The sequence below is a fragment of the Phoxinus phoxinus genome, assembly GCF_949152265.1.
Source record: "Phoxinus phoxinus genome assembly, chromosome: 11".
Taxonomy (NCBI): domain Eukaryota; kingdom Metazoa; phylum Chordata; class Actinopteri; order Cypriniformes; family Leuciscidae; genus Phoxinus; species Phoxinus phoxinus.
The window spans coordinates 34815379-34831784 of record NC_136886.1 but is presented as its reverse complement, the minus strand read 5'-3'; the positions used below and the strand labels follow the sequence as shown (position 1 = coordinate 34831784).

The following is a 16406-nucleotide window of genomic DNA, read 5'->3' as shown; positions in this document are numbered from 1 at the left end:
TTCACCTGTACACGGAGTCCTCAGCAGAACTGTAGAACACAGGCCTGCATTTCTCTGAACATCTAATGCTTTACACTGATCTAAATGAACTAGTCAGAAGAGTTTGCAAGAGTGCATCAAACCCGGGCCAAACTCATGCACTTTTATCCAAAGCAGCTACACATTATGAATACAAGCAATTTATTATAAATGGGCGATGCTAAATTTCAAGAGTAACCCAGATATCTTCTTCTGCATTTTTCTTTCTGAAACGTTCCCTTAATGTTTTCTAATGTTTGCATAGACGTTTTGAACGTTCAGATAACATTCAGAAATAACGTTTTCATCACTTTTCCAAAAAAAATAATGTTTTTTGTTTTGTTTTTTCAAAAAGGAAGTGCCTTTATTTATGGTTCTATAAATACAACCATAAAAACCTTAAATAAACATGGTTCTATATATAGATGTGGTAATATAGGTGAATGCTCATGACACACCCACACATGCATCGCTGTATTGATAAAGATTTGCACACAGCGAACACAAAGGCTGTCGTCTTGATTGTCTCTTGACCGGTTGAACAACATGCCAGACATTAGTGAGCAGATCATGTGACGAACACGACATTTTACTTCATATCCCGTCATAATCATCATCTAAAAGCATCCGAAACTGATGGACTCGGTGATAAAATACTGCAGAAAGCGTGATAGGTTCAGTCACGTGATATCGACTAGCTCATGAAATATGCACAGGTGAGTGAATGTGAATGACTGGACAGAACAAAAGCCACTTTGAGCGCTTAATAATGAATGGAGACGGGGGAGGAGGTTAAAGGTCAGGGCTGGTAATGGGCTGTGGCTCTGGTGTGTGTGGTCTTTACACACACTGAACTCCCGCAGGACTGACTGGACCTGCCGATCAACGAGCAGATTCCCATCCAACAACAACGTGTTATTAGAGCGTTTTGCATTATTTCTGAATGTTCTCTGAACAAACGAGATTTTTCTGGGTTATGCGGACGTTAAAGGAGCATTCCATTGTATCATTCCTCAAACATTATGGGAATGTTACTTTTGAATTTTATCGGAAATGTTCTGAAACAAGAAGTTACACCCTCTGTTCTGTTCAGGCATTTCGACCGACATTTTTTTTTTTTTTTTTACTTCATCGGAATGGTCCGAAACTTGGTTAAGGTTTTGCCACTTGCAGTGTGAACATAAAAACATCATGGATGTGATTTGAAAAGGTTAAATAGTCACATTTGTATTGCTCACGGAGAAAAATAAACGCATTGTTAATGAATGGGAGACGAATTTCCTCTAGCGGAAGCGTTTGGTACTGCAGTTCAATTAAAATCAGATTTTTTTTGAGATATCAACCTCAAATTTGGTTCTGGCTTTGATTTTCTCAGTTCTAGAGTATAACGAGTTGTGGAAAATATTTCATATAAAAACTGAAAATAAATTTTTTTGTGCATCTTTCATAACTATAAATGTAAAATTGTATAGCTTTTTTTAAGTTCGCTTTTTAAATCTTTTTTCACTTTAGCAATAATCTGCCAAAAGAAAAAGAGACCAAACTTCAGTCTAAGCATTCAAGATTTATGAGTTGGGAATTTAACTACTGCATAAATATAGTTTAGTTCCATAAAATCCCCTAAAAATACAAAATATTAAATTTAAAAATATTCTTGAACTAAAATATAGTAGAATCGTTTCATTGAAATAATAATAAAAATAAAGAAAGTGTAATTTTTGACTGACCGAACAGCACCAGAGGGTTAAAAAACGTTGATGAACATCTAACTAAAAAATTTCAGGAGAAAATAAATGTATTTATATTTACATTATAAATAATGTTTTGTGCTTAAGTTTTTAAAAAGTGATTAAAGAACAGATAACGTTTAATGAACATGCTATTAATGTTACTGGGATAAAAAGCCAGAGGGAATAACAACAACAACAGCAGATTTCTGGTCTCAAAACGTACATTTATTTTACAATGTCAAAAACAGTCGAGTTGCTTCTTTGGGTGTAGTTTGTTTCTTTAAACCTGTAGATCATCAGTCCCGAGATAAAGAAACTCAAACAGGTCCATAAAACCTTGACAAAAGTAAAACCGATCACTAATGATCCATCCACAGTAACAGAGTCGACTCGAGACCGACTGAAAACTTCACAAGCTCTTCTTCAAATGTCCTTCATAAACTATAAAAGTCCCTGAATGTCGTCACATGACGCACAGGTTCATTTCTTTTGTAGTGCAGGAAGAGTTTTTGGATGACATGTCAATCACATCTGATAAACAACAACGCATTTCAAAGAGAACAGCAAGAAATTCAACACAAAAATAAAATAAAAATAAAAATCACACATTTACACAATAAATAAAAGTTTTCTTCGTACAAAGTCTGTGTGATCAAGGCGAGTATTTACATTTACTGCAGATCCTGGAGGAGCGCTTGTGATTCTTCATTCATCCGATAACAGTGAAACTTCAGATAACACGACTCACACTAAACACACGGAGCACGGTTCCTCTGACGGACAGGTGAGGTCAGAGGTCAGAGGTCACCTGAATCACACTCTTACGTGTCGAAGGCATCATGGGGAAAATGTGCGTTCAAACAATGCCCCATCATGCTGTGCGTCAGGCACGCTCGCTGGGTTAAGGCCCTTCAGAAGTGAACGCATCGCTCATTATTACTAAAGCAGCGCTGTGCAATTATCAAAACTAAGACCAGAGATCGTTCAAGTGTGTCTGTGAGAGAAATAAATAAAGCCTACGTGACAGAGAACATGTATAGTGCAAGAAGAGAGACACCCGTCCCTCCACATTTACATAATCGTCCATATTTACACCGATCGTTTACAGTAAATATTAAAAAGTGGTAATACCTTCAATAACTGGATCTTAAAAGCGCGTGTGGAGTGTGTGTGTGTGTGTGTGTGGAGTGTGTGTGTGTGGAGTGTGTGGAATGTGTGTGTATGTGTTTGTGTGTGTGTGTGTGTGGAATGTGTGGAGTGTGTGGAACGTGCAAAGCCACGAGCTCTTCAGACATCGAGCAGAAGAGCGATGAACATTCATTAGATACGAGTGTGTGTGTGTGTGTGTGTGTGTGTGTGTGTGTTCAGTCCTCATGATGTTGAGAACGAGAAGGATTGATCCGGGAGTCACGAGGCACGTCAGGACGGGTCCTTCAGATTCAGAGCAGCATTTAAAGTGTTTCTGGAGGAGCGTCAGGCGGCGTCTTCATCCACGCTGGTCATCTGACACTGAGACACAAACACACACACACATTAGACACGGTCTAGCACAGAATCCAACACACACACTCCCGTCTGAGGTAATTTACCCCCCATCCTGTTACCCAGTCAAAAAAGACCAGCCTTTAAAATTGCTTACAAATCTCTCATTATGTGACACTTTAAATCTTTAAGTCATCTTAGATTCTTTCAATTAGCACAGATTGTATATATATTACTAATTATTGTATTCTTTATAATATTACTGATTAATTGTAGGCCTCATTACTGTTTCCATCCACCTACTTTTATGGAAATTATGGGGTATTGCATTAAAAAAAAATAATGGATGCGCATAAATTCTAAAAATGCGCATTAAAAAACGTAAGCGTTCAATTGACCCTTCGCAGGGAGCTTGATTGACAGGTGATCTGACCAATCATACTTCGCCATCCGCCATTTTGTCCGTGAAAAAGCAGTCAGGAGAGTTAGTAGATTAACATGGAGGATTTGAACTTGAGAAGCGGAGTGTACTGACGTCTTTCCGCGGTTAAAACAACATTCCTTCTGATGTTCATTCATGTTTATTTGATGCTATAAATGAAGAGATGATCGGTTCACGAGCGGCTTTAACTGAGGCGACACAGCGATCTGTCACACACATTAAAGAGACACAAAACGCTATTTATGGTTTAAATTTCTTTTAAAAAATGACCAAATTTAGAGGCGAGACTTTGTTTAATATGTTTAATATCAAAAGTAACTGAAAAGTAAGCTGGTCTGTGTCTGTCAGTGTCTCTCTGCTCCACGATGTGTTTTTCACTGCGTGAGAACATGGTGTGTGTGTGTGAGAGCGGCGTAGCTTGTCGGACATAGCGACAGTAACTAAAGGGGGCGGGTCTTTGCGAACGGTCAATTGATGCAGATCATTTTTTTATATGATTATAAGACGTGTGCATAAACTACGATGGAAACACATTTACTGAATAAATCCCTCAATAAACCCATGTGACTTTCCCTCAGCGTCAGCTGTGATTGGATAACTGGAGTAACCAGTGGACCAATGGCGTCGCAGCGTCTCTAATGTTGGTTTGGTGTTTCTGAAACGCCGGAGTGGAAGTGTGTGTTCAGAATCAGTGTGTGTAACTCCCTCCAGAAGCGTCTCACACACACGAGTGTGTTCCCGAACACCAGCATCCGAACGCTAGAGAACACGACAGCGCTTACTGAGTTTCTCTGACGCTCGACACACACTCGTTTATGAGTTGCATCACAGCACAAGTTTACAAAAAGATTGAATCCAATATTTGCTGATAATATCGCATAATGAGAGATTTACAAGCCATTTAAAATGCCGGTCATTTTTGACCCGGAACACGAAATCAGGAAAAGGATTTTCAAGCACACCTTCCCTCATGTTCAATCAATCAATCAATCAATTAAACTAATCAATCAATCAATCAATCAATCAATCAACCAATCAATCAATCAATCAACCAATCAACCAATCTTCCTCTTATTTCTGTTCTACTCCAATTTTTGGAGTATCGCGTCTCTTTCCATGTTTCCGCCTCAGGACGAACCCCGTGTGTTTGAGTCGCTTGTTCTAGTGCCTTTAATTCATGTAGATTTTCATAAACATATGTGACCACAAAACCAGTCACATGGGTCAATTATTTGAGAAATTGAGATTTATACATCATCTGAAAGCTGAATAAATAATCTCTCCACTGATGTGTGGTTTGTTAGGATAGGACAATATTTGGTCGAGACACAACTATTGAAAATCTGGAATCTGAGGAGCAAAAAAATGTAAACATTGAGAAAATCTCCTTTAAAGTTGTGCATTTATGTTCACGATTGTGCTGCATTCACTCACAAAAATACATGTTTTATATATTTACGGTAGGACATTTACTAAATATCTTCATGGAACATGATCTTAATATCCTCATGATTTTTGGCATAAAAGATTTTTTTTTAATTTAGCCCACACGATGTATAGTTGCTATCGCCACAGATATACCCGTGCGGCTCCAGACCGGGTCACATGAGCGCGAGTGCAACACTGAGGCTGGAGTGTGTCTGGTGCCGTACCGATGGATGCGAGTACCCGTCCAGGCTGGGGCTCCTGAAGATGTGCACCGTGTCGTCGGTGGTCTTCTGGTACACAGGGTTGGAGAAGTGGATGGTGTTGGTGTTCTTCACACGCCAGTGTCTCCAAACCAGCACGCCGGCAAACGCCAGCAGACACACGGCAACTGCGGGACACACACACGTCATTCACACACTGCGGTCGCTCACCGAGAGACACGTGTCATGACTGAGGGTTTACTGACCGATTGGAAAGGCGATGAACAGGACTGAGGGATGCTGGGAAGGGCTGGAGACCGGCTCGTGTTCCGCATCGGCTCCTGGAAAGAGGCGCACAGACGGTGAGTGTGTGTGTGTGTGTGAACATGACAGCAAATTTTTATTTAGTTTTAGTCATATTTTAGTCTAGTCTACTTTTAGTCAACGAAATACAATAAGATTTTAGTCTAGACTAAATCTGACGGGTTTAGTTAAATTGTAATGCATTCATTTCCAAAAGTTTCTAAACCCATTATATATTCCCGTAAAAAACATCTATTAACCTGTTAATATGAATAATTTTAAAGGTTTGAACATGCAATACAGACACTGATTTAACTAATGTGACAAATAATATCTTAAAAAAGTTGAAGTTAGAACATGTTCTTCTTTTCAATTAATGATATTATATGCATTCTTTATAACAACTTACATAGCCTACATCATTCTTTATTCTTTCAAGCGGACATATTTATTTGTATGAATTAAATATAAATAATCTTTATTAAAGAGCAGTGAATGCTTTTCTCCTTTTCTTATGTGGTTTGATCAATATGAAGGACACAGCGAGAGTTTCCTCTAGTGGAAGCGTTTGGTACTGCAGCCGAACAACATCTGAACGCTCATTTACTGAGATATCAGCCTCAGATTTGGTTATGGCTTTGAGTTTCTCAGTTTTAGAGTAAACAGGTTTTGGAAAATATTTCATATAAAAACTGAAAATTGTATTTTTTGTGCATTTTTCATAACAATAAATGTGAAATTTTATAGCTAATTTAAACTTTTTTCACAGACGGAATTATATTTATTACGCCGATGCACATCCGATATTCTTCTCACAACTGTTTACAGTCTGTGAAGACATAACGACTGCGTTTACGTGAATACTCTCCAAAACGGACATTTAGACATAATGTTGTGTGTATTTGTCCATTCAGACACAAAATAAAGATGCAACTTTTGCCCACAGAAGGGTTCATTTCCTGCAGTTAGTTGTTGGCACAGATCACACACACACACACACACACACACACACACACACACACACACACACACACACACACACACACACACACACACACACACACACACACACACACACACACTTCTGACTGGATCTCTTCCCAAATCGTCCCTACCTAACATTTTCGTCTAGTTTTTATTCGTTGGCGAAAATGTCAATAGATTTTCGTCATAGTTATTGTAATTTAAAACTGGTTTTTATTTAGTTATCGTCTCGTTTTCGTCTGTGAAAAAATGTCGTTGATGAAACACTGGAACATGAGTGAATGAACAGACAGACAGAGAGACAGAAGGACAGGAACTGACCCCGGCGAGAGCCCGTCTGTGTGGCGTCCCCGCTCTGATGCTGAGACGGCTGAGATGTTCTGCTGGAAGTTCTCGGCGTCACCTGTGGTGGCGCTGTGGCGCTCGGACCTACAGAGAAACAGACGTCGATGAGCGTTATAATGTAAGCGTCTGGTGTGCAGGGTTCACACATCTCGGTTAACTTCAAGAAATCAAGGACTTTCCAGGTACCTCAAATTCAAGGACTTTATGTGGGGACACATTTCAAGGTTACACCGTGTTACCTTGTAAGATACATCGTTACAGTTTTCATGTGTCAAACACAACTATGCCAAAAAGCATTTTTTCAACACAAAGTGTTGGCGAAATAACACATTAGCTTTTTTTAAAGCTTCAGCTCACTTAATTTAGATTATTTCATAATATCTTATGTAATTTTACTCATCTAGTAAATGCATCTTGATTTAAGAATTTTTAGATATTTGGACTGGAAACAAGACAACAATACTGGGTAAGAAAAGCATTTCTCTGCAGGGAACCAGAGCGGGTCGGACCGTACCTGACACACACGTCCTCATGTCCTCGCCCAGGGTCATGTGATCAGGACACGCACACGTGTATTTGGGTGAATGTGTGTTAATCTGCGGCGCCGGCAGACACAGAAACGCACAGCCGCCGTTGACCAGACCCGAATCCTTGCACCAGTTTCTTCCTGCAAATGACATCACTTCCTCATGAGCAACACAAACATGCAGATCATCTGATATCGAGAGCTTTTACTGGATAATACACAGATCATAACGCCATCAGGGCTTGACATTAACTACTTTGCTTCCCACTCACAGTGGCTTTACAAAGTTACTCAGCATTTTCACTGGCCACAATTTTGACATCGAAACCATGGGGAAAATTTTTAATATGATCTCATAATTAGTCAGCAGGTTTATTAGGCTGCTGTCACTTTAAGACCTGACGCACGGATCCGTTATACAGTTACACGGGCGCTTTCTGTCTCAACCGTTCACTTAAAACTGTGTTTACATGAATACTCGCAGAGACGGGCGTTTTGACATTATTTTGTGTGTTTTTTACCGCTTAAAGGATTAGTTCACTTTTAAAAAAAACTTTTGCTGATAGTTTCCTCTCCCCGATGTCATCCAAGATGTCCATGTCTTTCTTTCTTCAGTGGAAAAGAAATGAAGGTTTTTGATGAACACATTTCTCCATATAATGGACGTCAATGGGCCCCAAACGGGTCAAGGTCCAGATGACAGTGTCAGCGCCGCTTCAACGGGCTTTAAACGACACCAGACGATGAATACGGCTCTTATCTAGCGAAACCATCGTCATTTCTAAAATAAATAAAAAAGTTTAAGTTTTATAAGCACAAGCGCTCGCCTTGCTCTGTTCTGTGATGCGCGTTCGTGACGTCACGTGATACGCAGTTACGTTGTAAAGGTCACGCTTGTGTGAAAAGTAAAACATTTCTGTCCTGACGAAAATGTTCTTTTAGGCTTTTTAATATTCCAACACCAGGATACACACACGCAATTGGCACAAAGATATTTGAATATGTGTGTATGGTCCTCCTTCCGCACATCTGTAAACACCGACTCGTCAAGCGTGACCTTTACAGCGTAACTGCGTATCACGTGACGTCACGAACGCGCATCACAGAACAGAGCAAGGCGAGCGCTTGTGCTTATAAAACTTAAACTTTTTTATTTATTTGTGAAATGACGATGGTTTCGCTAGATAAGACCCGTATTCATCGTCTGGTGTCGTTTAAAGCCCGTTGAAGCGGCGCTGACACTGTCATCTGGACCTTGACCCGTTTGGGGCCCATTGACGTCCATTATATGGAGAAATGTGTTCATCAAAAACCTTCATTTCTTTTCCACTGAAGAAAGAAAGACATGGACATCTTTAAGCAGCGGATGAGCTCGATTTAGTGCTGAGGCTTTATGTGCCGCACTTTGGGTGTGAGCACCATGAGTAAAATTATGCTCAATATGAGCAATTCAAACCCCGTAACACCAACAATATTCATAAGGAGCGAATGAAGTGAGTGAGTGAGTGGAGGCGGGTTTGTGTCTCTCGCTGTCGGAGAGGAGAGAGAGAGAGAGAGAGAGAGAGAGAGAGAGAGAGAGAGAGAGAGAGAGAGAGAGAGAGAGAGTATTAGAGCTGGTATTGTGTCTGTTCTGCGGAAAATAGGTTTATGAAGTGTTTCAAATATTTTAGTATCGATATGCATAAAAAAACTACATTTTCACACACTATTGCACTTAGTTTATTATTTTAGGTGCTTCTTAAAATACTACATATATAAAATTCAACCGGCCAAAGTGGCAAATAGGAGAGCCACTGCTGAAATACACCCGCGTTTGTTAATGTCAAGCCCTGAACGTCATCAAAGACACATGACGTGCGTGTGTGTGTGTGTGTGTGTGTGTGTGTGTGTGTGTTCACCTGTAGGTTGTTTCAGACTGTGATGCAGCACGATGTCTTCAGGAGACTGCACATGTTCGGCCACAGCAGTGATGTCTCGGCCCGTCATGCGGTTCGCGCTCCAGATGCCGCTATTGGACACGTCGGTCCAGAACACTTTCTCCTGTTGGACAGACAGAGACACAGCGGCTCATGAGAACCTGACCACTGCAGAAAAAATATTACTCAGTATTTTTGTCGTTTCCAGTCCAAATATCTAAAAATCCCTAAATCAAGAAGCATTTACTAGAGGAGCAAAATACCATTAGATATTATGTCTAGTTTTCTGGGTAAATAAATCAAAATGAAGTGAGTTGTTTAGTGAATCTAAACTAAATGAGTTTTTGCTTAAAACAAGAACAATGATCTGCCAATGGGGTCAGAAAAATAGATAATTTTGCTTGTTTTTAGCAACAACTCACTTCATTTAGATTTATTATTTCGACATAATATCTTATGTAATTTTTACTCCTCTAGTAAATTAATCTTGATTTAAGAGTTTTTAGATATTTGGACTGGAAACAAGACAAAGTAAGAAAGTCGAGACACGTCATCGGCCAGCGCCACGCACCTCGAACACGGCCAGCGCCAGTGGATGCGGCAGCTTCTGTTGGTCGTAGATCAGTGTGTGCCGCCCGTCTCCGTTCACGCCGATGCTGGACAGTGTGTGTAGCTTTGAGTCGACCCAGTACAGACGCTGATTCAACACATCTGAACACAAGCACACATCAGCATACATCATCACACACGGCACATTTGTTCACACCAAGCGTTCACTCTCGAAACCAACACTGAGAGATTAACCTGCAGTTCCTCCACTGGCCACTAGAGGCCGGCTGCAGAAGAGACTCCGTCCCATAGACCCGCATGTTAAAATGCCCAACTTTACAGCAGAAAAAAACATGTTTACAGTCTGGTACAAAAAGTGGTTTTGGTCTATATAGCTAATGTTGCCCTTCATGACGACTGTGAGGGGGTGAATATTATTATAACTCATCCGTTCAAATTATATTAAGCCTTAAAGTTCTGCATATTTAAGGGCGTGGCCACTTGAGTGACAGGTGGATTGTCACTACTAGCCGTTTGTCTGCTGTGTGTTAGCGTCACATGACCTCAGCTAATCCGCCTCGCTGCACATTGTTGTTTATCCGGGAGTGATGCGCGGCCAAGATGGCGACGGCCGGCTCCGCCCACTTTGGGCTTCAAAAATGCTCTTCAGAAACACTACGGGTGACGTCACACACACTACGTCCATATTTTTCTATAGTCTATGGTTCACACGCATCATCTGCGCGCCAGACTCACCGAGCGTGATGCCGTTCGGCCAGACGATGTTGTTTGTGACGAGAGCCGTCCGATCGGCACCGTTCAGTCCGCTCTTCTCAATCCGGGCCGACTCGCCCCAGTCCGTCCAGAACATGAAACTACGTGACGAGACACAACAAGCGATCAACAATTCAATTCAATTCAATTCACATTTATTTGTATAGCGCTTTTCACATTTACAGTGATCTATTCTCAGAGGGAACTGTCTAAGTCTAAGTTAGCGAAAAAGGTATTAATTTAAACGGATTAATTGAAGAAATTAATACTTGTTTGTTAACAAATGATTAATGTTTGTGATGAACAATCAGCACGAACGCTTCTTCCCGTCAGGCTTCAGGCTTCAGACGCACACACACTCACTTGTGCTGAGGATCCACGACGATCGCGCGGGGGTTCTGCAGGCCGTCGCTGATTAGCGTCTTGCGTTTCCCGCCGTCTGCCGTCGCCACAGAGATGGTTTGCAGCTCGCCATCCGTCCAGTAGATGTTCCCGTGGATCCAGTCCACAGCCAGACCCTCGGGCCTGGAGATCTGGCTGTCAATCACAGTGGTTTGGTGGGCGGGGTCAGCAGTCGCTGCGCTGCAAAACACAAACACACACTCGTGGTTATGAGGAATGCTATAAACATACACGGAGATACACAAAACACACATTACGGATTGAGCATTTTATGGAGAAAATTATTTTCTGTGAGCGGAAAGAGAACATGATGGGATAGACGTGGAACTAGCACATCACTAGCTGTGTTTCCACCTACTTTTATGCAAATTTTGGTATATCGCATAAAAAAATGTTGAATGGAAACAGATACATTTTAAAAATGCACATTAAAAAAATTCTATTTTATCTGATAAGACGTGCATAAACTACGATGGAAACACATTTACTGAATAAATTCCTCAATGCGCAACAAAAACCCATGTGACTTTGGCTCAGCGTCAGCTGTGATTGGATAACTGGAGTAACCAGTGGACCAATGGCATCGCAGCGTCTCTAATGTTGGTTTGGTGTTTCTGAAACGCCGGAGTGGACGTGTGTGTTCAGAATGAGTGTGTGTAATTCCCTCCAGAAGCGTCTCACACACACACGAGTGTGTTCCCGAACACCAGCATCCGAACACGACAGCGTTACTGAGTTTCTCTGACGCTCGACACACACTCGTTTATGATGGAGGGAAAACAGCCGACTGCAGAAACTCAGTTTTATTACTGATAATATGCATCAATTTCCCAGGAAGTGATGATTTTGTTCTCTTGAACACATGGGATGGAAACGCTGCTTTATTCACACACGTTTTATGTGATATTCCAACTGTGCGCAACAAGTTAAATTCACAACTGTGGATGGAAACAATGACATGGGCGTCGAGACCATCACCCTCCCTCACCTGTAGATCTTTTTCTGGCTCACGTCGGACCAGAAGATCCTGTCGTTGGGAATGTCCACGTCTAACGCCACCACGTTCTTCTGCTGGCGGATCACAGACGTGTATTCTCTGCTGCCCAGCGCCATCTTCCTCACCTCGTGCCGCGTGCTGAAGAGCAGGAACGCTCCCGATCCTGAGAACAACACACTCTCAGTCACACACACTGCAAAAATGCTTTTCTTTCTCAGGATTGTTGTCTTGTTTCCAGTCCAATTATCTAAAAACTCTTAAATCAAGATCCATTTACTAAAGTAGTGAAATGACATAAGATATTATGTGTTGTTTTCTGGGTAAATAAATCTAAATGAAGTGAGTCGTTGCTTAAAACAAGCCAAGTATCTGTAAATGGAATAAAAAAAATAATGTTAATTCAAACAGAAACAAGATTATTTTTCTGACTCCATTGACAGATAATTAGCTTGTTTTAAGCAACAACTCACTAAATGGATCTTGATTTAAGGTTTTTTTTAATATTTGGACTGGAAAAAAGGCAAAAATACTGAGTAAGAAAAGCATTTTTCTCTCTGATCATTAGTCATTGGTCGTGTGTGTACCTGTGAGAGCTTTGCAGTCTTTGGTCATGTGATCCAGCTCGAATCCTTCATTGCAGTCACACTTGAAGCTGCCCGGCAGGTTTACACAGATCTGAGAGCATCTGTCAGCGTCCAAACACTCATCCACGTCTACACACAAACACATGACGTCATGAGACCAAACACACACACTCACAGACCATCATGCACTGGGCTCCTCAGGACGGCTGCTCACCTTTACAGTGCGTGCGGTTGATGAGGTGAAATCCTGTCGGACACAAGCATTCGTACCCGATCTTCAGGTCGTTGCACGTGTGAGTACAGCTGCCGTTGTTAACGAGGCACTCGTTAGTGTCTGCACAGAGGAAACACACGTCACATGACCATCTGTGACCATTTCAACAGTTAAATACATATAAATATATACATCTCTTCAAAAAATGTGAAAAATAAAAAATTTCACATAAAAAACAACAGTGACATGTCTAAAAACTGCCATTTAAAGGGTTAAAATCATGATGTTGGTTCAAAAAATCTAAGTCAGTGAAAGTGGAAAATATTATTAATATATAATAACTGTGACAGATTTTTGACAAACATTTTTAAGCATTTAAAGGGTTAAAATCCTGATGTTGGTAAAAAAAAAAAAATCTAAGTCAGTGAACGTGAATATTTATATCTGTAATAATTGTATGACAGATTTTTGACAAACATTTTAAGGGTAAAAATCCTGATGCTGGTATAAAAATTAAAAAAAAGTCAGAGAAAGTGGAAAAAAGTGGTGGATCTTCATTTGATAATAAGAACTTGTGTGTGATTCTGGAATGTCCTATTCGGCATTGTGTGAATATGATCTGATCACAGCGATGTTTGTTGTTGGTACAGATCAGTCTCTCTCACACACACACACTCACACACACACACACACACACACACACACACACACACACACACAGAGGTGAAACTCACTGCAGTCTTTGACAGGCTCATCTGACGAGTCGATGCAGTTTTTCTGACCGTCACACACTTTGTCTGCGCTGATACACTCGCCACTGCGACACTTAAACCTGCTCGGCTGCTCACACCTGTTCACTACAGACACACACACACACACACACACAGCACACAGTTAAAGAAAGCACCCGTTGACCGAAAAATGTAAAAAAAAGTTTTTTATCGGAATGGTACGAAACTTTAAAAAAAGGTTTTGGCACTTGCTGTGTGCTCTAGTGGAAGTGTTTGGTACTGCAGCCGAACAAAATCCGACTAAACACTGATTTTTTGAGATATCAACCTCAAATTTTTAACAACTTGTTTAGAGTTTTACAGTAAAATTGTTTTATGAAAATATATATTTCATACAAAAAAAAATTCATAACAATAAACGTAGAATTCTGTAACTCTTTTTTAAGTTCACTTTTTAAAACGTTTTCCACTTCAGCAATAATCTGCCAAGTGTCGTCTTTGTAAAATAGATCAAACTTAAGTCAGGATTTACCACAGTTTAAGTTGGAAATGTAATTTTCAGGTCTATGCTCAAAAAGTGAAAAAATGGATTATAATTACAGCGTACATATAATTAAGCACCATGAAATCCCCTAAAAATACAAAATATTGAATAAAAAACATTATCGAACTAAAATACAGTATATTAGTTTCATTGAAATAAAAAATAAATTTCAGTAATTTTTGACCGACACGAGAACAGCACCACTGCGTTACATTCACACACATGGTGTGTGTGTGTGTGTGTGTGTGTGTGTGTGATTCTCACCGATGACGCAGTCCATCTCATCGCTCTGATCCCGGCAGTCAGGATTGCCGTCACACTGCCGCTGTCCCGGGATGCAGACGCCGTCGTTACAGAGGAACTCATCCGGGCGGCACGTGGGCGAAGCTGCAACACACACACACACACACACACACTTCTGTCAGAGAAATATGAACCTAACCTAAAATGCTACATATGATGTCATAAACATTTGTTAACAAACAAGTATCCAGCACATTGTTTCTGCCTTAAATTATTACATTGTTTAAATTAACACATTTTTATACTCAGATTGTGTTCGTCTGAAAGAAGAAAGTCAGATACACCTGGGATGACTTCAGGGTGAGTAAATCATGGGCTAATGTTCATTTTTGGGTGAGCTATCCCTTTAAGGTGTAGAGAAGCCTTTTGACAGGTTTGATCAAGTTTTTCTTTTTCTTTGGTGTTTTTCTTTTCATTGCCTCGTTGTGTGATAAGGGGTTCTTTTCAAGTATGTCTTTGCTGACAATATGTTTGGATGTTATAGCGTATTATAATATGTATTAGTGCACAATATAAGCTCTAAATATAGTTTAAAAATATATTTCTATATTTATATCTAAATATAGAAATACATTTTTATTTATTGCAATTTTTTTAAAAGATTTGTGATTTTGTATTGCTCTCTGTCCAATGTCTTATGATATGTAAATTTTCTCTGATTCTGTACCATAAAAAAATTGCTTTTATTTAAAATATTTTTTATCATGTACCATCAAAATGTGTGCAGTAAAGGGTTAATATGAGCGAAAACACACACGTGCATGAACCAGACGTGATTTTTGTAACCATATGATATGAGCGTAAACACACACGCGTGCACGAAGAACACACTGAACTCACTGCAGTTGTGCTCGTCCGAGTGGTCGTTGCAGTCGGAGGCTCCGTCGCACCTCCAGCTGGCGTGAACACACTCTCCGCTGCCACACAGGAACTCGTGACCCCGGCAGGCCGGCTGCGGCTTCGGGCCCGACCCGGCCGGGCAGTTCTGGAGCCACTCGTCGGACCCGTCTGCGCAGTCGGCGTCCCCGTCGCAGGCCCAGAGCCGCGGCACACACACGGAGTTATTGCACTGGAAGGAGCCGGGGCCGCACGTGGGGACGGGACACGACTCCTCGTCGCTGGCGTCGTCACAGTCCGAGTCCTCGTCGCACACGAACGCCTGCGACACACACTGACCGCTGCGACAGCGGAACTCCCCATCCGTGCAGTTCTTCAGCGCTAAAGCAGGAATAAACCCGGAGTAAACACAACACAACGTCATTCGGCATCTAGTCAACGTGAGCTTGAACACAACCAAAGTGCTGTACATAGAGTTAAAATAATGTAAACAAGATATAAAAGTTTACAAAAACAATATAATAAAACAATTTGAATTAAACTTTTAACTCACAACACATCTGAGCGTCTTTTGACATATATTATAAAACGGTTAGTTCCAGTCCTGGATTCTGATTGGTCAATAGCTGTGTTTTGTTCACGATAAACCACGGCTATGACCGCTTCACCCAACGGTTCTGTGTATCACTACACAACACCCCTAGCAACCGCTCTTAGCAACGCAAACACATGTTTGATCTCATCGATATTGTTCATTAAAGCAATAGTAGAGTATTGTGAGAGATCGATAGAGCGAGTAGATATAGCATTTTCCTTCAGAACGTCAGTCCTATATATTCATAATAAAACATCAGTTTTAATGTCCGCTGCGATATCTTGTCCTTTTAACAGTTAAGGGGTTTTCCGTGCCCTGACACGCTAGCCATTTGTCAGTTTCAAGTCAAGTCTTTATTTGTCATTGCATAAATACAGTGTATTAACACAACGAAATTACAAGTGCTACTCCAGATCAGTGCTTTTTTTAAAACACACACACACACACACACCCACACACACGCACCCACACACACACACACAACCTCCCAGTCACATATGTG

At 40.8% G+C, this 16406-nt stretch overlaps 1 protein-coding gene across 2 annotated transcripts in view; it reads right to left on the bottom strand.

The window, feature by feature from the left end:
• Window positions 1-1954: 1954 nt before the first annotated feature.
• ldlrb (low density lipoprotein receptor b) overlaps window positions 1955-16406 on the bottom strand; it is an 18440-nt gene continuing 3988 nt past the window's right edge. For both annotated transcript variants that reach the window (XM_079627525.1, XM_079627526.1), the window contains exons 4-18: window positions 15313-15690; window positions 14434-14556; window positions 13629-13751; window positions 12895-13014; window positions 12681-12809; window positions 12088-12259; window positions 11061-11279; window positions 10680-10798; window positions 9946-10085; window positions 9357-9498; window positions 7447-7599; window positions 6909-7016; window positions 5567-5641; window positions 5325-5488; window positions 1955-3257 (exon numbers count right to left, since the gene is read on the bottom strand). In XM_079627525.1, coding sequence (XP_079483651.1) covers window positions 3222-3257; window positions 5325-5488; window positions 5567-5641; window positions 6909-7016; window positions 7447-7599; window positions 9357-9498; window positions 9946-10085; window positions 10680-10798; window positions 11061-11279; window positions 12088-12259; window positions 12681-12809; window positions 12895-13014; window positions 13629-13751; window positions 14434-14556; window positions 15313-15690 — 2201 coding nt within the window. In that variant the 3' untranslated portion in view covers window positions 1955-3221. The remainder of the gene's footprint in view (window positions 3258-5324; window positions 5489-5566; window positions 5642-6908; window positions 7017-7446; window positions 7600-9356; window positions 9499-9945; window positions 10086-10679; window positions 10799-11060; window positions 11280-12087; window positions 12260-12680; window positions 12810-12894; window positions 13015-13628; window positions 13752-14433; window positions 14557-15312; window positions 15691-16406) is intronic.